The sequence below is a fragment of the Panthera pardus genome, unplaced genomic scaffold, assembly GCF_024362965.1.
Source record: "Panthera pardus isolate Hobbes unplaced genomic scaffold, ASM2436296v1 HiC_scaffold_27, whole genome shotgun sequence".
Lineage (NCBI taxonomy): Eukaryota > Metazoa > Chordata > Mammalia > Carnivora > Felidae > Panthera > Panthera pardus.
The window spans coordinates 5564540-5589670 of record NW_026526843.1 but is presented as its reverse complement, the minus strand read 5'-3'; the positions used below and the strand labels follow the sequence as shown (position 1 = coordinate 5589670).

General features: G+C 42.6%; 1 protein-coding gene across 1 annotated transcript in view; it reads left to right on the top strand.

Moving 5' to 3' along the window:
- Nucleotides 1–25131, top strand: part of GPC3 (glypican 3) — a 420774-nt gene that overhangs the window by 346840 nt on the left and 48803 nt on the right. The window contains exon 7 of the mRNA XM_019426957.2: nt 24524–24683. Coding sequence (XP_019282502.2) covers nt 24524–24683 — 160 coding nt within the window. The remainder of the gene's footprint in view (nt 1–24523; nt 24684–25131) is intronic.

The window sequence follows — 25131 nt, the reverse complement described above, 5'->3', positions numbered from 1 at the left end:
TGTGGCTCCCGGTCCTCTACTCTTCCCATTGTAGCAGACAGTCACACTGCAGGATCCCTTTGGGTTTCATGGGTCAGGACTCCAGCAAAGCCTAGACCAGCACCTTCAGGATATCCCATGCGGGAATGGCTGCTGGACAAACTTTCCGGAAGCATTTCCTCCGCTACCTGATTGAATGATTTTGCCCATTTGCGCTTGGCCCAGATGTCTGGGTCTCTGTATTGAGGACAACCTGATTGTAATCTGGAAACAATGAGGACTCAGAACATCTGTGGAGAAAAGGAAATCTAATAGATGAGATGGCATAGCCTGATTGGAGATTATTTTAGGAGCAAATCAGTTTACAGAAAACCAACCAAACAATGTTCGATTGACAAAATGCTGACTTGTAGGGTGAAAATATTGTAGAACAATATTGAATGGGGAAATGAGAATACTAATGTACTTATTACCGGAGAAACCAGTTTCAATTTATTATATTCAGGGGCCCCCCGGGTGGCTCAGTCGATTAAGTGTCCGACTCTTGATTTCAGCTCAGGTCAAGATCTCAAGGTTTCTGAGTTTGAACCCCGCGTCGGGCTCTGTGCTAGTCTGCAGAGCCTGCCTGGGATTCTCTCTCTCCCTCTCTCCCTGCCCCTCCCCCAGTCACTCATGCTGTCTCTCTCTCTCTCTCTCAAAAATAAATAAGTAAACTTAAACAAAAATTATTAGAGGGGCGCCTGCGTGGCTCAGTTGGTTAAGCGTCCGACTTCGGCTCAGGTCATGATCTCATGGTTCGTGAGTTCGAGCCCCACGTCGGGCTCTGTGCTGACAGCTCGGAGCCTGGGGCCTGCTTTGGATTCTGTGTCTCCCTTTCTCTCTTCCCCTCCCCCATTCACACTCTATCTCTCTCTGTCTCTTAAAACTGAATAAAAGTTAAAAAAAATTTTTTTAAATAAAAAAGAATTATTAGATTCACTGGCCCCTAAGGTTTTAAGAATGACAAAAGTCATAGGGGGCGGTGGGTAACCGTTCTGTGTCATTCGAGGGCATGTTTTTAAACACTTCGTCTGTTTGGGCTCACGAATCACTGAAAACGCACCAGAATTTCAGAATTCTAATATCCATGTGAAGACTCCCAAGCTGCCTCACATACTCAGATACAGCACGCGCACACACAAACACATCCTTTGTTAGAGGATACACCTTGGTTGGGGTTAGAAAGTATGGTTATTATTACTGGGGCCTGCAAGAGAAATACAAAACACAGTCCCTTCCCCCAAAGAGCTTACAAGTTACGAAGCGGTTAATATTCCCACATAGAGAACAGTGAGAAAATAATGTAAGGCAGAGCCTAAGAAACTGCCAAATTGAGCACAAGAACAATAAGAGTTATGAGAAGGAAGTGATCGTGGGAAGCTGAGTGCTGCGGCCAAAGCAACTAGCCCAGTACTGGTACTCTATCTGTTTGGGATCAACTACGTGAAACTTTTCATTAAAACAATTTTTTTTAAGTTTATTTATTTGTTTTGAGAGAGTGGGAGAGCCTGCACGAGCAGGAGAGAGGCAGAAAGAGAGGGAGAGAGAGAATCCCAAGCAGGCTCCGCACTGTCAGCACAGAACCCATATGGGGCTCGAACTCATGAACCGTGAGATCACGACCTGAGCCAAAACCCAGAGTCGGACGCTTAACCGACGGAGCCACCGAGGGGCACCTAAGCTTTTTAAATTACGGAGGACGGTGTCATTATAGAAATTTAGAAATCACATTTAAACAAAAATAAATTAATCCACTTCTAATGTTACTACCCGGAAAGAACCACTGTTTGGGCACATACTTAACTATGTTTTGTGTTGCTTTTAAAATAAAAAAATGTTGGCACGCCTGGGTGGGTCTGTCGGTTAAGCGCTCGACTCTTGATTTTGGCTCGGGTCACGATCTCACAGTTGTGAGATCGAGCCTTGTGTCACGCTCCGCACTGAGTGTGGAGCCTCCTTGGGATTCTGTCTGTCTCCCTCTCTGCTCCTCTCCTGCTCACTCTCTCTCAAAATAAATAAATAAGCATTAAAAATATATAAAAATAAAAAATAAAAATTTTAACTGTTCTTTAAAGAAACAGATGAAAACTCCTCTATCCTGAAAAGTACTCCTTGTCGCTCCTTTGCCCTGACAGTACATCCCGAAGTGTGTTGCTCAGAATTTTATTTTTTATTTTTTTTTTAACGTTTATTTATTTTTGAGACAGAGAGAGACAGAGTATGAACGGGGAGGGGCAGAGAGAGAGGGACACAGAATCGGAAGCAGGCTCCAGGCTCCGAGCCATCAGCCCAGAGCCCGATGCGGGGCTCGAACTCACAGACCGTGAGATCGTGACCTGAGCCGAAGTCGGACGCTTAACCGACTGAGCCACCCAGGCGCCCCAGAATTTTTATCGGTGTAACCAACAAGTATACGGAGAGATGCTCAAAATCACTAATCATCGGGGAAATGCAAATCGAAACCATAACGAGATACCCCCTATTTGCGTGGCTGCTATAAAAAAAATAACGCAGAAAATAACAAATGTTGGCACGAGTGTGGAGAAATTGGAACCCCTGTGGGCTGTTGGTGGGGATGTAAAATGAGGCCGCCACTGTGGAAAACAGCACAGTGGTTTTTCAAAAAATTAAAGATAAAATGACCATATGATACAGCAATGCCATTTCTGGGCACAGAAAGCCGAATTGAAAGAATTGAAAGCCGAATCTCAAAGAGACACTTTTTACGCCCGTGTCCATTGCAGCGTTATTTACCGTAGCCAAGGGGTAGAAGCAGCCCAAGTGTTCATCAGTGGATGAACGGACCAACAAAGGGTGGTCTGTACATGCAGTGGAATATTAGTCCCCCTAGGATGAAATCCTGTCACTTGCTACAACATGGCTGAATCCTGCAGACATGATGCCAAGTGACATAAGCCAGTCACAAAAGGACGAGTGCTGTATGATTCCACTTACATGAGGCACCAAGAGCAGCGAAATTCATAGAGAAAGTCGAATAGCGGTTGCCCAGGCTGAGGGGAGCAGGCACGGGGAAGTTGTTTCCTGGGCACAGAATTTCAGCTTTGCAAGATGAAAATGTTCCGCAGGCTGCACAACTGTGTGACCACGCATGATTCTACTGACCTACTCATTTTAAACTGGCTGAGATGGTAAATTTTATGTGTATTTTACTGTCGTTTTACATTTTTCTTTCAAAAGCATTCCATATGCTCAAGTAAGGAAACCGTGGAGTAAGTCAGAACCTTTACTACGCTAACGTGCATCATGACTCTCCGAGAAGGGGGTGCGGCGTGATGTGTTTTCCAAATTTATGTGACCGTGGATCTCTTTTTCCAGAGTGTTATGGAACTAGGGAAGTGGGTCAAGGAATACATGTTAGGAAATACTACTGTAAAGTCTTGGTGGTTTAACATCTTACCTCTCCAGTAGAGATCTTATTTCCAGAAGACACCTGGGGTGATCAGTGTTTATCCCAAGGGAATGTGTTACTAGAGACAGAATGTCAAGCCCTGCAAGTGCCTAAGAAGCAAAAGAGTTGGGGGCACAGAGCCGCCCAGCACCTCTCAGACCTCTGCTTGTCAACAGCCAACTATTCTGCCCACTTGCAAGGTCAGCCCTGCATTTTGGCAATTGGGAGAAGAGGTCGTCAAATTTAGAAACTATTCTTAGGAGGAATAATCTTCAGTATCTGATTATAAAATTTCGTGATCTCGTTAAGGCATCCAGTCATCGCGGTCAAGGCAACAGGCATTTCCAAGCAGGCACTTGAATGCGGTGCTAGCAACTTTGGATGGACCCGATTCAGGTCAAGGGAAAGATAATTCTCTGGGTTGAATATCCTCGTGTGTAACTCAAAACGAGAGGTTGCCAGTAGGTTTAAATGTACTGTAGTTGAGTTAAAGGAGGATGTCATGGTTAAAAGCCAAGAATTTCCTCTAGGAGCAGGTGAAAAAACAGCTGACATTCCTGATTGTTTTTCTAAGTGTTTAAAATGACTTTTCCAGACCTAAAGCCTGTAAGCATTTTATTAACATTTGATTAGCAATTATTCCTTACTGTGTTGAAGCTGAAATTAGGATCAGGTTTCCTTCCATTGCCATAAAACAAAACAAAACAAAACAAAACCCCCAAATAGCTCAACTTGCACGAAGAGTCATTCCAAAATAATTTCCCCCTTTCCTCTCCTTAGCAGTCTCAAAAACTCATGGACTGTCAGAGCTGGGAAAGACAGAACTCAGACAGTCCAACTCGCTGCTTGTGTGTGTGTGTGTGTGTGTTTGTGTGTGTGTGTGTGTGTGTGTGTGTTGGGGGGGGGGAACAAGGCCCAGAGAGGAGCCTCACTGTGGGGGCCCAATATAGCTATGACTCCAGGTCAGATTTGTTTATGCTTTATTAGACGAGTGAATAAGAGGGGTTTTATTTGAAATGCCAGAATGCAATTTCTCTTAGGTAATACAATTTGTAAGCTGAGCAGGAAACTTAAAACCTGAAATAAATCAGTGTTCACAGCATGTAAGAATGTACAGTCAACTCTAATGTGACATTTTGTTTTATGTGTAAACATATAGCGATTAGGTCAAATACCTCCCCTGGAATCACTTGGTGGCTTTGATTGGTGTGGATGCCCATGGCAGATTTCCTCCAATTCTGAAGGGAATTGGTACTGTGAATTATCTGGCTTTATAGGAACACTGTTTGATATGCCCTATTTGTAAGAGACACACAGACTGTGTAGCTAAGTTCAAAGCAGGAAATAGTTTTTTATTAAAAAAGAGAGAAGAAGCTGTCAGCTAGTGCAGATGTTGAGACAGGTACAGTCGAATTCTTTTAGGATAGTTAGACATTATCTGTACAACAGCCTCCAAAGGGCAAGATTATAAACAGTAATAGGAATGACAAAGATGAGGGTGGATTTAAAGATTGTAAAAATGCCTGAACCATGAACGCTAAAAGTCAAACCGGTTAAGGCATATTTTCCTTCTGTCCGAGACTCCACGCTCCCGGAGGGATCGACGAATGTCCCAGAGGCGCCGTGGTGCGAACAGGAAGCCTAGTAGGCAGCAATTTCATAAAGAGAGTTACTGGCTTGGTAACTGCCGTACTTGGAGTAAGCGTTCTACTCCAGGGTGTTACGTTTAGTCAGGGCCCACGGACGCAGTCTCCATTTCCCCATAGAGAGATTGCCCACAAAATCATTCATTTGCCTTCTTATGTCTGGGATGTGCTTGGAATTTGCCTTTTTTTCTGGTTTGGTAGAAACGAGCTCCAGAATTTTACCTGTGTCCTAAGATACCTGTGGACTGGAACAGATAAATCTTTGAATCAGCTAACCGGGTTCAGAAGTAGGCCTGTGTTGAATTTGTACTTATCAGAGAGCCAGCATCATTCATTTAAAGGAAAGATTGTAGCTATCTTCCAAAAGCATTGGACAGTAATATTTCTTTTGTAAGAGGAAGCTGCAAATAGGATTGGAATTTCAGAAGTATAACCACTTCGTATGCCAAGTCTCCCACTTGGTATGCAGTCATTTGCACGGCACCTATTGCTATTAACAGTACGAGTGAATTTAACTTCCCCAGGAAACCATAACCTTCCAATATACTATTCATGGTTTAGGAATCGTTCTGATTTTCTACCTCAAGAATTTAGCCAAATGAGAACCGTTTGCTGAACTCTTTTTTTTTTTCCAGTCCTCCTTCATGTGCTAAAGCTCTACACGCTCTTGTCGCATCACAACTGGCTACGTTGGTTCTCCTCGCGTGACGCACTCTCCCGTCATCTGAATCAGTACTGAAACCAAATTCATGAGAGAGTCTTGTGGAAGATTAAGACCACTGAGACTTTGGTGTATTGAGATATTTGATACGCTGGCATAATAGTTTTCAGGCAAGTTGAGATAGAAAAATAAAATGAAGGTGCTCCCTTAAGGTTATTCTCAGAAAATACCTTTTCACAGGAGTGGATACCGAGTCATGTCTATAAAGAGTAGAACTTTTCAATGACCTCTTTAATGGCAACGACGGGAAGTTGAGTTCTAAATTTGAGGTTGCAAATTCTTCCCAGTTGGTTGGTCCCCTTTTTCATTTTATTTTTATTGAGATGAAATACACATCCCATAAAATTCACCCTATTAACACGTGTAATTTAGTGGTTATTAGTATACTGATCGAGTTGTACAACTGTCACCGCTGTCTCATTGCAGAACATTTTCATCACCTCCAAAAGAAACCCATATCCATTAGCAGTCACTCCCCACTTCCCCCTCTCCCTGGCAACCACCAATCTACTTTGTTTCTATGGATTTGCCTATTGTGAACATTTTAACTTTTTTTTTTAAAGTTTCTTTCTTTGGAAGTGGGGGAGGAGGGAAGGGAGGGCCGGAGAGGCGGAGAGAGAGAGAATCCCACCAGACTCCGCACTGTCAGCGCAGAGCCTGATGTGGGGCTCAAACCCATGAACTGTGAGATTATGACCTGAGCTGAAGTCTGACACTTAACTGACAGAGCCACCCAGGCGTCCCTCTTCTGAACATTTTATGTCAATGGCATTATATAATATGTGGTCCTTTGTAACTAGCTCAGCATAATGTTTTCTGGGTCCGTGTTGTAGTAGGCATCAGTATTTCATTCCTTTTCATGGCTGAATAGTATTCCATTGTGTGGGTATGCACCACATTTTATTTATCCATTCATCTATTGATAGGCATTTGAGTTGTTTCTGCCTTTTGGCTATTGTGGATAATGTTGTTGTGACCAATTGGTGAACAAGTATCTGTTTGAGTCCTTGGTTTCAATTCTTTTTGGTCTATACCTAGGAGTGGAATTGCTGGGTTGTATGGTAATTTTATATATATTTTATAAATTTATATATAATTTATATATATGAAGAGAGAAAATATAATTTTATATGTATATCATGTACATAACTTTATTAAGTTATATATAATAATTTAATTTACTGAAGACCCACCAAACTGTTTCCACAATGGCTGCACCGTTTTTATGTTTCCCCCAGCAATGTATGAGACTTGCACTTTTCCCATATCCTAACGCTTGTTATTTTTTTATTTATTATTTTTGTAGCCATTTTAGTGAGCTTCAAATATCTCATTGTAGTTTTGATTTGCACTTCACTGATTATTCATAGGGTTGAGCATCTTTTCATTGGCCATTTCTATGTCTTCTTTGGATAAGTGTTTATGCAGATCCTTTGTGTGTTTTATAAATTGGGTTGTCTTCATTTCGACTTAGGAGAGTTCTTTAGATATTCTGGATACTAGACCCTTATCAGATCTGTGGTTTGCAAAAATTTTCGCCCAGTTTTTGGGTTTTCTTTGTACTTTTTTGATACACAAAAGTTTTTCATTTTGATGAAGTTCAATTTGTCTGTTTTTTTTCTTTTGTCACTGCTTTTGCCTCACTCAGGTTCACAAAATTTACCCTTGTGTTTTCTCCTAAAAATTTCATAATTTTTTGCTCTTACGTTTTGGCCTTTGGTCCACTTTGAGCTGATTTGTGTATATGGTATGAGGTAGGGATCCAATATAATTCTTTTGCATTTGGATATCCGTTTCCCCAACCCCAGCCTTTTATTTCCAGTTGATCTTCTAACTGTTCTATCCATTAGTGCAATTGGGGTTTTGAGGTCTCCAGTTATTATTGGTAAATTTTCTATTTTTCCTTTCAGTTTTGTCAGATTTGCTTCACATCTTTCCAAGCTCTAGTGTTAGGTATATATACATTTATAATTATAAATTATTGCTGTATTGACACTTAATAATTAGAAAATGGCCTTCTTTGTCTATAGTAACAATTTTTGTCTTAAAATATATTTTGTCTGATATTAGTATAGCCACTCTAGCTCTTTTTCAGTTACTGTTTGCATGGTATATTTTTTCCATCTTTTTACTTTCAGCCTATTTTTGTCTTTGAATATGAAGTGTAACTCTTATATGCAGCATATAGATATCTGACCTTAGATTGGAGAATTTAATCTATTTACACTTAATGTCATTACTGATATGATTGGATTTACATCTGTTATTTTGCTATTTATTTTCTATATCTGTCTCTTTTTTCCCTGTATTCCTCCATTACTGACTTCTTTCGTGTCAAATAGGTATTTTCTAGTTTGTCATTTAAGTCCCTTTTCATTTATTTTGTTTTTACAGTTATTTTCTTAGTGGTTGCCTTGTGGGTTGTAATTAACATCGTAATTTATAGCAATCTAGTTTGGATTAATACCAATGTAATTTCATTAGTATATAAAACATCACTACTACATAACTTTGTTTTCTCTCCCCTCCTTTGTGCTGTTATCGTCCTGCAGTTTACATCTCTACAGTTATAAGCTCATCCACACATATTTATAATTTTTGCTTATGCATTTGTCCTTTAAAACCCAAAGAAGCAAATATTTGCTGAACAAGATACAATAATATTACCTATAGAGTTACCTTTCCTGATGTTCTTCATTTTTTCCTATGGCTTTGGGTCATTGTCTAATGTCCTTTCATTTCAGCCTAAAGGACTCCTTTTAGCATTTCTTGAAGGGCATGTCTAATAGTGACATGCTCCCTTGGCTTTTGTTTACCTGAGAATGTCTTAATTTCACCTTCATTTTTGGAAGGACACTTTTGCCACATATAGAATTCTTCATGGACGGTTTTTTCTTTGAGTGTTTTCAGTGTGTTATCCCACTGGCTTCTGGGCTTCTTGGTTTCTGATGAGAAATTGGCTGTTAATCTTCTTGAGTATTACTTCTACATGATGAGTTACATTTCTCACTGCTTTCGTGGTTCTCTCATTGTCTTTGACGTTCAGCACACAGGTGTGAGAAATAATAGGCTCAGATCATTATTTAACATACAGAGAGAAACCGAAATTTCACAAAGCAATACAGTGAACGAGTATGCTTTTCTAGAAGCAAGGTAACGTTTCTGAGTGTACAGGTTTGACCTGTACAAAGGAGGTACTGCCTTAATAACAAAAGTGAAGGAACTGTTTTCCCAATTGATGGAAAATAGATCTTATTTCTGGCTGGTATACCTAGAATAAGAAACAGAAGTCAAACTGGGGAAGGGTAGAGTAGAGATGTGTTTTGAAAAGGAGAAGGACTGGTTAGCAGTAATAGCAGCCCCCTGCAAGCCCCTGTGGCCCTCAGGTTTTATATTACTTATCGAGACCGTCACGTATTTGCTTTCCATTCGTTACGGTTTCTGCATGAGTGTGAGTACCTAAGTGTGTGAATTTGTTGGGCACTTGGTCCCTGGTATTGTAGATGGTGCATTTATAGCAGAAGGTCTCTGCACTGTCAACTCACAGATGGTGATGCTGGAATTTAGTTCAAGCTTGTGGAATCATCACATACAACTTTACTCATGATGACACTGTAGATGTTCCTGACTCTTTCTGGAAACATGAAAACACAAGATGTCCACCGTCTGAAATGTCAGGGTAGCCCTTAAACATAGTTGCTATTTAAAGATGTATAAATTACAACTAGCCCACCAAAGTTAATCTTTGGGACAGCAACATATTTGAAGTTTTGCTTTAGTTGAAAGGCACTATGACTTACGGATCCAATATTCAGTTTAACAAAATCAGTCAAGTGCTTAAATGTGTATAATAGGAAACAAAATGGAATTATGTTTAACTGAATGCAAACGCAGGGATTTCAGTATGACTAAGTTTCTCTGAGATGTTTTCAACTGGAATATACAGGAAGAGATGAATGGGAGAAAAGGAAGTACCAATATTTTGATGGGTTGATTTACCCACTTAAGAGGGGATGAGATGAGGACTTAGGAAGGTATTATTCGACTACTTCCCCACACCTTCTAGAGAGGAACTCATTATGGACTATATATTTCTTGGGGGCAAGCTCCATGTTCTATATACCACGTGTTCTATATAGCCAACCTAGGTGTTGACTGCCATATGCTCCCAGGGGCCATGTCATCCTCTTGGTACCCTGTGATTTGCCCAGGTTTGGCTAAGGACCCAGGAAAAAGAACCTCATTGCCCTCCTCCTGGACCTAAAAGCATTTTGCAACGCTCAAGTCCCTTTGCCTCTCTCTTATCTTATTTGTCCTAAACTGATTCTCCTATGATAATCCCCAAAGGTTAGGCAGAAAGTTAGCATTATTTGCAGCACTGATATGGTTGAAAAGTTGTACCAACGATTGCCTTTGTGGGCTTGCTGTGCCCATTTGTAAAATGGGGTCCTTAGATCATGTGATCTCTCGGGCCTTTTCTGACCCAGTTACCATTCCAAGTCTATGACCTAAATCCCTTAGTAATGTCTTGAATATAATGCTGAGTACTTCTGGGCCCTCAATACATCTAATACCTCCATTTCTCATACTGGACACCATTCCGTGGGAGGTAAGTTCTCTGCTTCCCAACCACCTCCTCCCCTATTATATCTAGCTAGGACCCAAGTCGATTTCTTCAAAGATGAAAATTACCATGGCTGTGTCTGGAAGTCTGTTGGAGCAATATGTTGTTCAGAATGTATGCATATTACCTGGTATATCAAAAGAGGTTAAACATTGTGGAGGAGAGAAACAGTTGTTGATTTAACAAAATGTTAACAGGCTGTGACTAAAAGGAATCCCAGAGGATGGTGGAGAAGCCCACGTTAAAACTGGTCAAGACATTTGTACCTGCTGAGCTCAGTGAAAAACAAAGGTAGAACCGTAAATATGTGTTGCCTACAGTCTGTTATAAGCTGTCCTTTTTCCCTCCCCCACTTATATTCTCCTATTTCTGCAACTCTATCATTACTATCATCACCCAGTTGTTTTGTGGGATAGGGAAGGAGTCCAGGTAAGACATCCAGCCAAGTCCTTCATCCCAGGAGCAAGCAGAATGTATATACCCCATCCACCAAAGAGAACCAACAGAGAAAATAATTCACCGTAATCTTTACTGACGTATACCTCACCAAAATAGCATGGGATCAAGCCCTGCCCAACACTGAGAACAAATTAGCTGGACTGGGTTCCATGATGCTTTTCCAGACCCTGTGGTTAAATTCTAATAAGCTTCTTAGGAACAACAAGGGGCCTGTCTGAGGAATGGATTCCTAGGCAGAGCCAGTAAGAGAAATGCTTGATGGGGTTTAGAGTCCAAGAATAAGAAGCAATGATGAGAGAGACCCAGATGGGAATGGAAACGATCGTATCTTTACTAGACTTCAACTCTGTGCTTTGTTCAGAGAAGTGAAATTAAGATATGTTACCAAATGGTGAGTATATAGGCACACTAAATTAGTGAGTGTTTTACTTAGGGGAAAGAGGGTGAGTTTGAAGAATGGATTAGCCAAATGCTTAGTAGAAATGACTTTTGTAAGCATATACAATCAAGCCAGCAGAACCTTGTGCAACTAGAATTTCTTTCTCTTTTATTATAATGTTTATTCATTTTTGAGAGAATGTTGTTCTGTCTTTTTTTTAATGTTTATTTTCGAGACAGAGAGAGACAGAGCATGAACGGGGGAGGGGCAGAGAGAGAGGGAGACACAGAATCGGAAGCAGGCTCCAGGCTCTGAGCCGTCAGCCCAGAGCCCGACGCGGGGCTCGAACTCACGGACCGCGAGATCGTGACCTGAGCTGAAGTCGGACGCTCAACCGACTGAGCCACCCAGGCGCCCCTGTTGTTCTATTTTTGATATTTGTTCATTTTGTGTGTGCTCCACACTAATGGGGGTGGGGCAGAGAGGGGGCGACAGAGGATCCAAAGCTGGCTCTGCCCTGCCAGCAGAGAGCCCCATGCTGGGCTCAAACTCATGAACCGTGAGATCGTGACGTGAGCCGAAGTCAGATGCTTAATCGACTGAGCCACCCAGGTGTCCCTGCAGCTAGAATTTCTGAATGTACAATTGCCTAAGCTCACATGAGAAGAATGATCTCCAACCACTGATGTTAGGATCGCTAATATCAATAGCAAGTCAAGGTAAATGCCTGGTTTTTGTTAAAAGACCATGTAACCAAATACGGGATTCTGACAAAGTAGTGCCTATAGTCAAAGTGTTAATGGCCAAGCTTGAGTTGAACTACAACGTTCAGTGATCTCCTTTCAAACCATATGCTAAACAATGACCAAAAGGCAGAGCTCGAATTCCTCTGCTATCGCCATTGCACGTTCCTTCATGCGGTGTTTGACCACTCCATTCAAACCACTGGGGGTACAGAAAGGAAAACTACAGCACGATAAGGAAGTATTTAATAATTTGGTAGCTGAAGTGTATGTCTAGGGTTGTCCGTAGCCCTCACAACATTCCAAAACCCTACTGGTCTTCTGTGACCAGAGTGTTACAAAACCTATACGTGGTGGATCCAGAGAGAGTCAACTGTTCTTGCATCTTCGGTGATGTATTTACCAAATAAAGCACTGTTTTAGAACATAGCCCAACTTTTCACATTTGAAACGATTGCCCCAATCGTTTCTTCGGTTAATCTTCACTCAGGGAGGAGGGCTAAAAAGTACACAAGGGCACCATTCTTTTTGCTTCTTCTGTGTCAATCTCTGAAAGTACGTGATTAAATATGAATATTATAATAATTTTACTCATGCTTCCTGTGGGAGCCCATTTCCCTCTTAAGATTCTATAGCCTAAAACTTGGAAAAGGAAAGGTTTGAAGCTCTCTGACCTCCGAGGAAATACTAACGAGAAACTCAGAATCTAGCTGTTCATCAAGTCCCAGCTAATTTATTTATACCAGATGTACCGGGTCATTTATTATACTTCAGAATAATACAATTTGGCCTTAATTATCTGAAACCTATTTTAAAACTCCTATTTTTCACGTAGTATACCGGAGAAGGAAAACTGTTTCCACTGAAAACCTAGTTTTAAATCCTGATCTAGACCTAGTCTTTAAAGGAAGGAAGCTTTGACAGGAAAACTAGAGGCATCTCAGTGATCCTTGGTGGGCCAGCGGCCTTCCAGAACAATAGTGAACCATGGTTCTCCAGCCATTGAGGTTGATCCTTCAAGCCCCGTGCTTGATGACATGGCTAACTGTGGTTCATACACAGAGGTTATTTTTAGAGGCAAGAGTTTTCATTTCCCAAAAGTATAACCACAAGATGTCTATTTGGAATGGATCAGATTTATACCACGACAATAGTAAAAGCTCAGATTATGCCTGTGTAACCTCAGTTCCCTGAGGAAGTATGTAATATTTTGGTACTCTCTTACCCTGGGATCCTTGCCCTCTGTCAATGGCCCTCATCTAACTGAGGCAATTGCTTTGGAAACCGAGCGGCGCTGTGGGGTTTCACAGATGTCTTCCAAGTAAGTTTTCCTTACGGGAGAAGTCTTATTTTGTCCTTGTGGCTTTTCACGATGATTTAAAACTGACGTAGGGACAACAATTCAGCAATCTTCAGCAATGGTGGTAGCCAGAGTCCGAGGCTTCCAGAGAGAAATTGGATTTGGTGGCCTGCAAGGGCACCCTGCTGCACCTGCATTTTGTGGCCACCCCTGACGAATCAGCCTGATCTGGCCAGCTTCTCGAGTCCAGGCCAGCCTTGCCTCCAGCCTTACAACTGGGACGGGACTTCGTGGGACTTTTGGCCCCTTAAACTGAGATTTAGTCTACCAGGCTAGAGACCTGAAAGGCAGGCATTACAGGCGCACCTGGGTGGCTCAGTCGGTTAAGCGTCTGGCTCTCAATTTCTGCTGGGGTCATGATCTCGTGGTTTGTGGGTTTGAGCCCTGCATCAGGCTCTGTGCTGACAGTGCGGAGCCTGCTTGGGATTCTCTCTCTCCCTCTCTCTGCCTCTCCCCCGCCCTCTCTCTCTCTCTCTCTCTCAAAATAAATAAATATACTTTCAAAAAAAAAAAAAAAAGAGGAAGGCATTACCGAGCCCAGAGTTAGCACACACAAGCTGACTAATCTAGCAAACAGAATATTCACCGGAAATTATAAGAAGCTCACTGGGTGGCCTTGAGAATCCCATCCAGCCACTTACTGTTTTGGTTGGCCACATCCCTTTGGGTGAGTTGGTTCATTTGTCTAGATGCTTTTTTTAAATTTTATTTTAAGTAGCCTCCATGCGAAGACTCAGACTCATGACCCTGAGATCGAGAGTCACACGCTCCACGACTGAGCCAGCCAGGTGCCCCTGACTTCACCTCACTTTATCAGAGTAAGAGACTCCTTCAACCGGAGCAGGATATGGTACCTGCCTCTCAGGATTGCCCTAATAAAGTGAATGCTGGCAGTCGGTCACTCAGTCTATGTGTCTGTCTGTGTAGCGTCAGTGATCTGAGGGCTCCCTGGCAGGAATCGGCTATTTCCATACCAGAGCAATAGCAGTGGCCTGTCAGAGCAGGGTTGCAGAGATGGGGAGTGGGAGAGATCTCAAGGTGGTGAATAAATTGCTTATTTACTTTGTCAACCCATTGGCCCGTTCATTCGTTCAGTTACCAAGCATTTCCTAAGCACCTACTACGTCTCAGGCACTGTTTGAGTCCCAGGACCGTGCCCTTTCCCAGTTAGTGATGGAGTACAGAAGCTCGCATCTCTGACTCCACTCCAAATTCTACCGGCCTTACATTAGCTCCCCTTAACCAGTTGTCAAGCTAAACACGGGTACATCGTCTCACACCGCTCTCAGCAACCATTACCTTATTTGTAAAAGGAGGCTAATAACACTTGCCCTGCTGCCTCATGGGGGTCCTGGACGGATCAACTGAGAAAGCAGATATGGAAGTAACTTTAATTATAAAAATGATAAAATGCTGACAGCAGTGACGCATTAAGATTTTTCTGAGGGCCTGCCGTGTTCCACAGAACGAGCCCTGCCCAGACTGCGACTGAATGTCAACGGATACCAACATTTCAGAATTCCTCTCCTTCAGAGACTCAGATATATAGGAATATATCGGTTTTAATATATATCATCGTGGGAACACTTACTGTGCGCCAGATACTAAGCTCGTGCTTTACACGGATTACCTCGTTTAATCCCCACAGCAATGTAGTGATACACACACGTAGTGTTATACCCGTTTTATAGATAAGAAACATCAGAGGTTTTAGAGGGGTTCAAGAGCAACTCGTTTATAGTAACAAAACTGGGAAATGATAGAGTCTAGATTTGAATGCGAGTTTTCTGACTCTAGAGTGTGAGCTTTTAACCACCGTGCGCTACCCCCTCTCGGAAGAGAACAAAACTCCATATGGTTCTCAGCTATTGGGAATAGTACCGTCATTTTTTTGTATTTTCTTTTAAAGCAGCGAACAGCTTCCCAAAAGTGCAGAGAACCATTTCTACCGCGCAGAGGGAGCCCCGCTGAAATCGTTTCCATTTTATCTCCAGTTTGCTTCTTTCACATCCTGGTTGGTTTTACCATCTAGACACTGATTTAATCGGGAGGACTTACGCGCACAGGTTTCAGTGCCACGTTAACAAACGTCAAGCGAAAATCGGGGGAGCTGGACGTGGGGGAGAAAGCGTGTGCTGTGAACGAGAGGCGGGCGTGGGAGCCAGGGCCGGACAGGAGCGTATCTGGGTGTGGGCGGCCTTCTTACTGATTCCATATGGAAACCCAGCTCGAGCAGGTCTGTGTGCTCTTCACCGCTAACATCTCTGCGTGCGTCCTCCGAGCACAGACCCTCCTCTCCCCGGGAGCATCCAGATGGGTTTCCTCCGGAGCTCTGGTGGCGCAGTCGGTTAGCGGGTGTTGCTCACGGAAAAGAGTTTCCTCAGACTCTTCAAAGACTTCCACTCAGCCTTGTCTCTGGCGGCTCGGCGTTTGGCCGTAGAGCGCTCCTTCTTTTGCCTTACGGGGCATTCGTAATAAGCTTTTCGTGTCTCCTTCTGTGGCTGCTACTTCTCCTCCTCCTCCTCCTCCCCTTCTTCCTCTTCGAGATCGTCGTCATCCTCGGCAGCAGAGCTAGCACGTTCGAGAACTTAGTCCCTTGCCAGGCAATGTGGCAAACACCTTACACGCAGCTATCTATTTATTTGTTCGCTCATCCACTTAATGAATATTTGTTGAACTTTCGCTTTGAACCAAACGCTGCGCTACATACGTGCTGGTAATCGAAACGGACCAGCGCCCCTTCTGTTACTCTAGGGGGATTTATAATTCCCAACTGTGGAAAGTTCTATGACAGAAGGATACATGGGACCGTGAAAGGTGAATGAATAGCATCATCTTGCATTTTACAGGTAAGGAAACTGAAGCTCAGAGAGATTGAGTAAGTTGCCCAAAGTAACACAGCCGGGAAGTAGGCTGAGTGGAGATTCAGATCCACGCTGGTCAGATTCCAAAGCTCACACTCTTAACTGCTATACTTTATTGCCTCTCCAATGTGTGAAGCGCATATATAGCCATTAATTCCAGCCCCGTACATTTGGGTTCTGGCTGCATCTCAAATGTGTGGAGTTGCAATTGTTTCCAATTAGTTGTGGCTGCGGTTTGGTGCATTTGTTCAAAGAAAGTGTGCATGCAGAACAGAGGTCACGTGCCCTGAGTCCTGTGGATGTGCACGACGTATAAATAATAATGGCATTCCAGAAAAGCTGGGATTCATCGGAATCGCCGCGTTTGTTTCCCATTAGCTTATGCTACTCAAATACAAACAGTAAAGCATGTGTTTACATTGCTGTGGACATGGAAAGCCGGGCCCCCCAAAGCATTCCTTGCAGGTTGTATAAAGCTTAGCATCCAAATAGTTCAGAATCAGTTTTGTAAGCCCAGCTTAATAGCTTTAAAATGTAACCTGGATTCCAGATATTGAAAAACCGCCCAGAGAGAGGTATGCGAGTGGCCCAAAGAGACAAGGCCAGCTAAATCCTCAAACTATGTACCAAGCCCCATATTTGCAGTTATCTGTTTTGTTTCTTATCCTTTATTTTTAAAAAAGCTAAAGAGCTTAAAGTCCAGAAAACTCTTAGCCACGGAGCAGCAGTAATGGAATTTTTCATTCTATTCTAACCAGCTGTCTGAAGCTTTTCAAAACAAACCTGTTTATGATGAGATCGTTTGGTTATTTAAGACCGTGTAAGATGGCAAGGCTGGGAAAAACAAGTGGGAGGCATCCAACACCATTATCTCCCCCTCCCCGGTCTCCCAGCCAATAGCAAAAGGCTTTCCCATCAAGCTATAGTTCACAGCTAGCATCTGAGAAGGTGAGATTGAACTGGAAATCGTCTCGGGTAACTAAGACAGCAAAACTGTGAGATGAGGGCCCCATTCGTTGATGTCTTTGCCTAACACAGCATGTTTTTGTTGAAGGGCTCTTGGCTTGGAAGCAGAGGCCTTTATTTTTATTTATTTTAAGTTTTTATTGGCTTGTTTGTTTGTTTTTGAAATAACCTCTATGCAAGCGTGGGGCTCGAACTCGTGACCCCGAGATCGAGAGTTGCACGCTCCACCGACCGAGCCAGCCAGGCGCCCCCAGAAGCCTTCATTTTTGACGAGGTCTCCATCACTTACTCAGGGACTTGGCCAAGTTATGTCCTGTCTCTGAGCCTCAGCGTCCTCCCTTGATGTGGGAAATAGGGATGGTAATCTTCCTCGTTGCACAAATTGGCGGTGGGGATCGGAGGAGTCCATGAGAGAGCGTATGTTAAACCCCAGCACAGTGTGTGGCTGATAAGGTCCATATCTTTGCAATCAAGATAATTCCAAGAGGCACGTTATTTATACCATATAGACAGATCAAGAGTGGCTGCTCTCCCTGGTCTAATTTCAACATATTTGATCCCCCTAAGAACAACAAGTATGTTCTTTGATCTTTGTTCTCCTGCCAAGCAAGCCCGAAAAGAGCTTTGGCCAACTCACATCGTCCCATGCCACAATATTCTTTTGTTATCCTGGTTATGGTTTCAAGAATGTGAAATTGCTGTATTCTGGGAAGCCCTCTTTTCTCTTACACCGTGGTTCTAATTTTCTTAAGTAATTATTCCAGGCTTTTTGGTTCCTTTTATCGCACAGCCCCGAGTACCTGTTCCAAAGCTAACTTTAAATATTTCACTTTCTAATCAAATGAACTCACTCACCTTTACACAAGGGTATTTTCATTAACTACAAAGACAAAAGGTCATGATGTCTGTACTTAAGTGAAAGGGAAATCATCAGATGGAATTTACTTTTTGAGAAAAAATGGTTTGAAGAGCACATATTAAGGATTCAAACACGCATGAGGCTGAGGTGACTCTTCATCGAACAGGATTTCAGAGGGTTTCTGGGAAGTCGAGTGACACTGGGGCAGCCTTTCTTAAAGTGATTCGCTCGTGGCATGATGGTGGGGGGCAGAACCAGTTGAAAGTGCTCTATCTGGGCCTACTAAATCAGAGGCTCTGTGGATGGGGCCCAGGAGCCTGAGCTTTTAACAGGTATCTTAGGTGATCCTTACAGACATTGTAGACTCACTCCTATGCTGCATAAAAGTGGACGTATGCTTTTTAAGGTTTATTTTTTAAAAGTAATCTGTACTCCCACCATGGAGCTTGAACTCACAGCTCTGAGATCAAGAGTCATAAGCTCTACCAACGGAGCCAGCCAGGCGTCCCTAAACAATGTATATTCTCTTTGACCCAGTGATCCTACTAGTGGGAAACTAAGGAAATAATCCAAAATATGGGAAGAGTTATGTGACAGCTCCTGGTGCTTCATTTTTACTTACAAGAACAAAAAAATGAGAAGCAATGTCAATGTTCAGTATTAGGAGCACGGTTAAGTGAATCTCGGTAGATTCCTTAAAGGCACTGTGTAGGTGTTTTACAACATTTAAAGCGTTGCTTTCACCACATTTATTCATTACAATTCTATGAGGCAGGCATTATTTTCCTCATTTTACAGATGAGGACTCCGAGGTTTAGGGGGAATAAACAGCAGGTAGTAAATGGGGGAAAAAAGCTAACAATGGGGGAAACCAGGATTCTAATCCAAGTGAGTCTGATTCTAAAATCCAAATTCACCTCTTTAAAACTGTAGGCGTTACAAAGAAGCCCACCTTTGAAAACACAAATGTTGTTTATTAGAGTTGGGGAATTCGGGATTTTTCCTGATTTCTCTTTCCTTTCACCTTGGTATATTATATGGATACTTATATAGTTAAAGTATTAGACTATAAATAAAAAATTGATGGTATATTTAAACAACTGTGAGAGTCTCATGGGGCTCAACCAGAGTTTCAAGGAGGGGAGTAGCTGTAGAAAAAGCTGGCTGTGAAAAAGGCCTTGGACACGTCCCGCTAAAGCATGCCAAGCATTGCGTGGCAGAAATGTCAGGCTTATAGAATGATTATGGGGGTGGTGGGGTGAAATAATCAGACCTGTGTTTTAATAAGATAGTTTACATTGATAACCATTATTCTGAGCCTTGGCTTTTAAAAAGCTATCAGGATAGTGTCCTTTGAAAATGGCAAGCAGTTAATCAAAAGCATTAAGCACCTAAAGTTAACCGATTGTGTGCGAGGCCCTCATAACTTTCTTTTTATAAAGTGAGTGTTCAGTCTGGAAGACATTGTAAAGAGTGAGAGAGGGAACAAAAAGGTCAATATTGTGAATTGTAATTAGCTGATTTGATTTCGGTGCCAGATTCCCGGCTGTACGAAATCCACAATGTCGCTGGCAATTCTTCATCGCGGACACGTTACCCTTCTTTCAACACTCTGGAGCTTCAGACTCTTCTTTAGGACTTTCTGCATTAATAATAGTTGTCTAGATTTGAATTTGTTTTCTCAATGTGTGAGGGTTAGGCGCACCGGCAGATGTCTGTGCAATGGTTTCAACGTATACCGTAATCCTTCAATGTGGAAGTTGTCTCCAGAATGGGAGTCTCATGTAAGACTAAAGAAGTAATCTCGCTGGCAAGATTTTAAAGTCTTTTTAATTGCACTTAAAAAAAAATTGAGGGGCTCCTGGGTGGCTTAGTTTGGTTAAGTGTCCGACTTCAGCTCAGGTCATGATCTCGTAGTTCGTGAGTTTGAGCCCCGCGTCAGGCTCCGTGCTGACGGCTCGGAGCCTGGAGCCTGCTACGGATTCTGTGTCTCCCTTTCTCTGCCCTTCCCCCACTCATGTTGTCCCTCTCTCTCTCTCTCTCAAAAATAAATAAACATCAAAACATTTTTTAAAAAAAATAATAAAGCAATCAGCTATATACTTAAGATTAGAGTATTTAAAAAAAAAAATTGAACTACCAGAGAATATTAGGAGCATTGTACATAGGGTCGGAAAACGGCCTCTCAAAGATTAGCTATAGATCGTAGCTGGGGTCATCCAGAGTTTTAGCTAGTCATTCACAAGTTCTTCTGTAATTAATCTGTGCTTTGGCTTTCTCCTTTTCCATGAGGTTGTGGAACCTTTGAAAGAATTAAAGATACTGTGCCAATTTATTTTGCTTCCATTCAATAGCACATTTATTGAGTACCTATTAGGTGCCAGACATCGCCCTAAATGTAACGAGGTTCAAAGATAAATAAGACTGAGCCCCTGCACAGCTCCCAGTCTGGTGATCCAGCAAAGTCACACGTACAAATAAATAAGACCAGGCTGCATACATAAGATGCTGTTTAGGAGGTACAGACAAAGGAAGCGGCGGTGGAAAAAAGAAAGGGAGAACAGGGGCGCCTGGCTGGCTCAGTCGGTTGAGCATCTGACTTCAGCTCAGGTCATGATCTCATAGGTCATGAGTTTGAACCCCACATCAGGGGTGGTTCAGAGCCAGCTTGGGATTCTCTGTCTCCCTCCCTCTCTTTCTCTTTCAACAAATAAACGTCAAAAAAGTTCCTTAAAAAAAGGAAAGGAAGAGCCATAATGACCATCTGTGGTAGCCAGGAAGACTTAAGGAAGTGGCATTTGAACTCGGCTTATTAGAAGGATGGAGTGCTTTCAATAGATAGAAATGAAAGCAGCTCGTACTAGGTGCTCAATTAATGTTTGCTGACGAGGCTAATGACAGACACAGATATGAGATGTGCTTGAGAAATAGCAAGTTTACTAACCCAGATCCAATCGCAAATTCCCCTTATATGAAGCAATTCTAATTCAGGTAATCTGTGACGTACATGAAGGTCATTTATTTGAAAATTAACCTAAAAAGGCTTACATCAAAAGCAATTTTCTCATACGAAGTCATGGTAAAGAAGGAGATCAGGGTGTAGTGGATCAAACTGAAGTGACGTTAGCAGTGTTCAAAGAATGGTTTCTGGACCCTGGTGATCCATGAAGCCTAGGGATCCGCAAGGTCAAAACCACCTGCAAAACAGTACCACGATGTTATTTTGCCCTTTTCACTGTGCCGATACTTGTGCCAATGGTGCGAAAGCACTGGTGAGTACAACAGTCAGCACCACAGTGTGAATCAAAGCAGTGACACCGGGGCACCTGCGTGGCTCAGTGGGTTAAGGGTCCAAATTCGGCTCAGGTCATGATCTCGTGGTTTGTGAGTTCAAGCCCCGTGTCGAGCTCTGTGCTGAGAGCTCAGAGCCCAGAGCCTGCTTCGGATTCTGTGTCTCCCTCTCTCTCTGCCCCTCCCCTGCTCTCTCTCTCTCTCTCTCTCTCTCAAAAATAAATACACATTAAAAATTTTAATTAAAAAAGAATATCATGGCTGGAGCACCTGGCTGGCTCAGGTGGTAGAACATGCAACACTTGATCTTGGGGTCATGAGTTCGAGCCCCACACTGGACACAGAGATAACTTAAAAAAAAAAAAAAGCCATGGCTGAAGCAGTAAAATGATTAGTTTATTAAACTATAACCCCTGAGTATCCTTGTAAAAAATATTGTTACAAAATGCAAAGTAATTTAAGGTATTTCTGCTGCACACTGTGTGGATGTGTGTCTCAAGGAAAAGCACTTGTAAGATCACTTAAGCTAGGAGCTAAACTGGCCTCATCTTTCATGGAACACCATTCTTATTTCCGATAATACCTGACAAACTATGGTTATACAGACTTGGGTATTTGCTAGGCATTTTCTTTGAAAGGAATAAAGAGAACCCATCAGTTAGAGGAAAAGCTGACAGCATTTGTTGCCAATGAGAAAATTTAAACTTTCAAGAGAAACTCAACATTTTAGAAAATCCGTATTTGCCACTGTGAGCTTGAGAGCTTCCCAATGCTTCGACTTTTCCTGATGAGATTGGAGATGATGTAATTAATAAATGTGCTTTTTTTATGTCTCATATAATAAGAGGTGTTGACATTTGGAAAACCTACATAGCTCAGTGAACCAATATTTTTTTTAATTTTTTTTAACGTTTATTTATTTTTGAGACAGAGAGAGACAGAGCATGAACGGGGAGGGGCAGAGAGAGAGGGAGACACAGAATCGGAAGCAGGCTCCAGGCTCTTAGCCATCAGCCCAGAGCCCGACGTGGGGCTCGAACTCACAGACCGTGAGATCATGACCTGAGCCAAAGTTGGATGCTTAACCGACTGAGCCACCCAGGCGCCCCGAACCAATATTTTTTTAATGTTTATTTACTTTTTGAGAGAAAGAGAGAGACAGAGTGTGAGCAGGGAGGGGCAGAGAGAGAGGGAGACCCAGAATCCAAAGCAGGCTCCAGGCTTTGAGCCATCAGCACAGAGCCTGACGCGGGGCTCGAACTCACGAACCATGAGATCATGACCTGAACTGAAGTCGGTCGCTTAACCCACTGAGCCACCCAGGCACCCCTCAGTGAACCAGTACGTTTGGATGAACCCCTGTATGACGATACAAAATGGGTAAAAGGTCCATTCAAAGTTCAGAACATACCAATGGATTTTAATGGAACAGAACATGAAAAGTATATTCATGTGGTTTCATATTGCACATTGTGAGGAACTTTCCCCCCTTGTTGAGAGTGTCTATGAAGTATCAATGACAAATAGTGACAGTTATCTGAAAAGGCTACTAACGCACTTCTCCTTTGCCACTACATTCCTGTGAGACCTGGATTTTCTACAGATATTTCAACCAAAACCACATGTAACAACAGATTGAACGGAGAAGCAGATATGATGATCCAGCTTCCATATTAAGCTGGACTTTAAAAGACATTTGCAAAAATGTACAACAACGCCACCCTTCCTTCTAACTCCCTTATGTCAGGGAAAAATCTATTTCTTTTTCATTAGAAAACGGTATTTCTGTGAGCACATCGCGGGTTTGTTACTGTTCTGTTTAGACAAGTTATTAGATATTTTTTACATTTCTCAGATATAATTTCTAAGGTAGTAAGTGTCAGTAGATATAACTTGTATAAACAGAAGTTCTCTGATATTCCAAGTAAGAGTAAAAAGGGGTTCTGAGACCAAAAAGTTGGAGAGTCACTGGTCTAGCTTGTCCTGGCCTATGCATCTGTATTATACATTTAGGGTGCATTTACATTTACATTTACATTTATATTTACATGTAGGGTGGGGAGGGTCAGAGAGGGTGCATTAGAGCTGCAGAATAGAAATGGTGCTTGAGTGGGAGATGGTGGGTGGTTTGGCTTCTCTGACACCATTGGACTTTCCCTTCCTTGCTTGAAAAAGAAACAAAGCCACCGTCACATGTCTCTACGGTACACAGCTTGTTTCAACTAGATCTTGGTGTAGCAGCTAAATCACAAGTAAAGAACATACAAGAATACTTTGCAGTGACAGTGAACACAGATAACAGAAACCACAGAAACCGAGATGTGTCGGTGCCTGCGTTTTATTTTTCTGGATACCTCTTGCGCAATTGCAAAGATCTCATTTTCGGTAGATCCAGCATCTTCTGTTGGCCATTATTTAAAACTAGGAAGTGGGCCTGACATTTAAGACTGAGAGCGGACGGTGGGGCAGCAATAGAGGACGCTGGAATACAGCCTCGGAGAGAGATGAAGCAGAAAAGCGAAATGGGGTCTGAGAACTGCCCCCACAGACCATTGATGCTGGGAGCTGGGCTTTTGGGTCAGTGGAGAGATTTGGGGGAGGTGGGAGTCACATAAAATTAGACGTTGACCACATAACTGAAAAGTCAGACACAAAACACACGTGTCTCTTAGTGGGCGTGTTACCTACAATAAAGCAAAACGAATCTCAAACCATCTTATTGAAATCGTGGAAGGGGGAGAGATTTTTAAAGCTTTTCTGGTGCTCAAGACATGGTATGTGGCAATTAATTGTAAGTGTTCATTTAAAATGTGTGTAAAATGTCATTGCTGGTCTCTTCTTCTAGTGGGAAGCGTTTGTTATTTTAATTTGGCGAATGGGAACGTAGGGGGCTTCTATAGGGATCTTGTCTGATCTTGGTGTCCTCTGGGCCGATAAATATGCTTTGCCTATACATCCTAAGTTTCTCATCGGTGAGTGCTACCACGGAGGCTTTTGGGAAATTCAATACCATGGAACGTCCCAGACTATAAGCAGTTTACACCTATCTGCATTTGAAAAATGCTTTTTCAAAGCCCCTGTGTAATTCATTCACCATTTTTTTAACGCCTCCTGCTAGCAAGACACAGTTTCAGACCTACCTGAGAAATCTCAAGCGCGGTACGTTTCTGGTCGTTTCTTGCAGCTCCTGAGGACCATGTCTGTGCCCAAAGGTAGAGTTCTGGATAAAACCCTTGACGAGGAAGGGCTTGAAAGTGGCGACTGTGGCGACGATGAAGACGAGTGCATCGGGGGCTCGGGGGACGGCACCACGAAAGTGAGGAACCAGCTCCGCTTCCTTGCAGGTGCGTGTGAGCGCCAGCGCGTCTGAGCAAAAATGGCCATGCTCGCAGAGTCAACTGACTCTGCTCTCTATAACTTTCCACAAGTCCCTGCAACATAGAATGCCTTCAACTCTGCAAGGAAATAGTATATTCTAGAAAAATAAAGTTTTCAGGTAGGCTTCTTTTTTTTTTTTTTTTTTTTTTTCCCATCTCTGGACCCGGATAGATTCAAAGGGTAACTTCCTGTTTGTTATTTTATCCTCTGAAATTAGCTGACCTAATCACGTGGCTCTGTTTCCCGTTGGACATTTCCTTGGTTCCTCTCAGTTATAAAAAGCAACGCAGTCTTCGGAGTCTAGTGAAAACCAGCAGTGAGGTAACCTTGGAAGGAAGCATAAGAATACCGTTCCTGTTTCTGTCTTCATACCATTGCTCACGTGTATTTCGGTAGAGATGCTCCTCTTTTGAC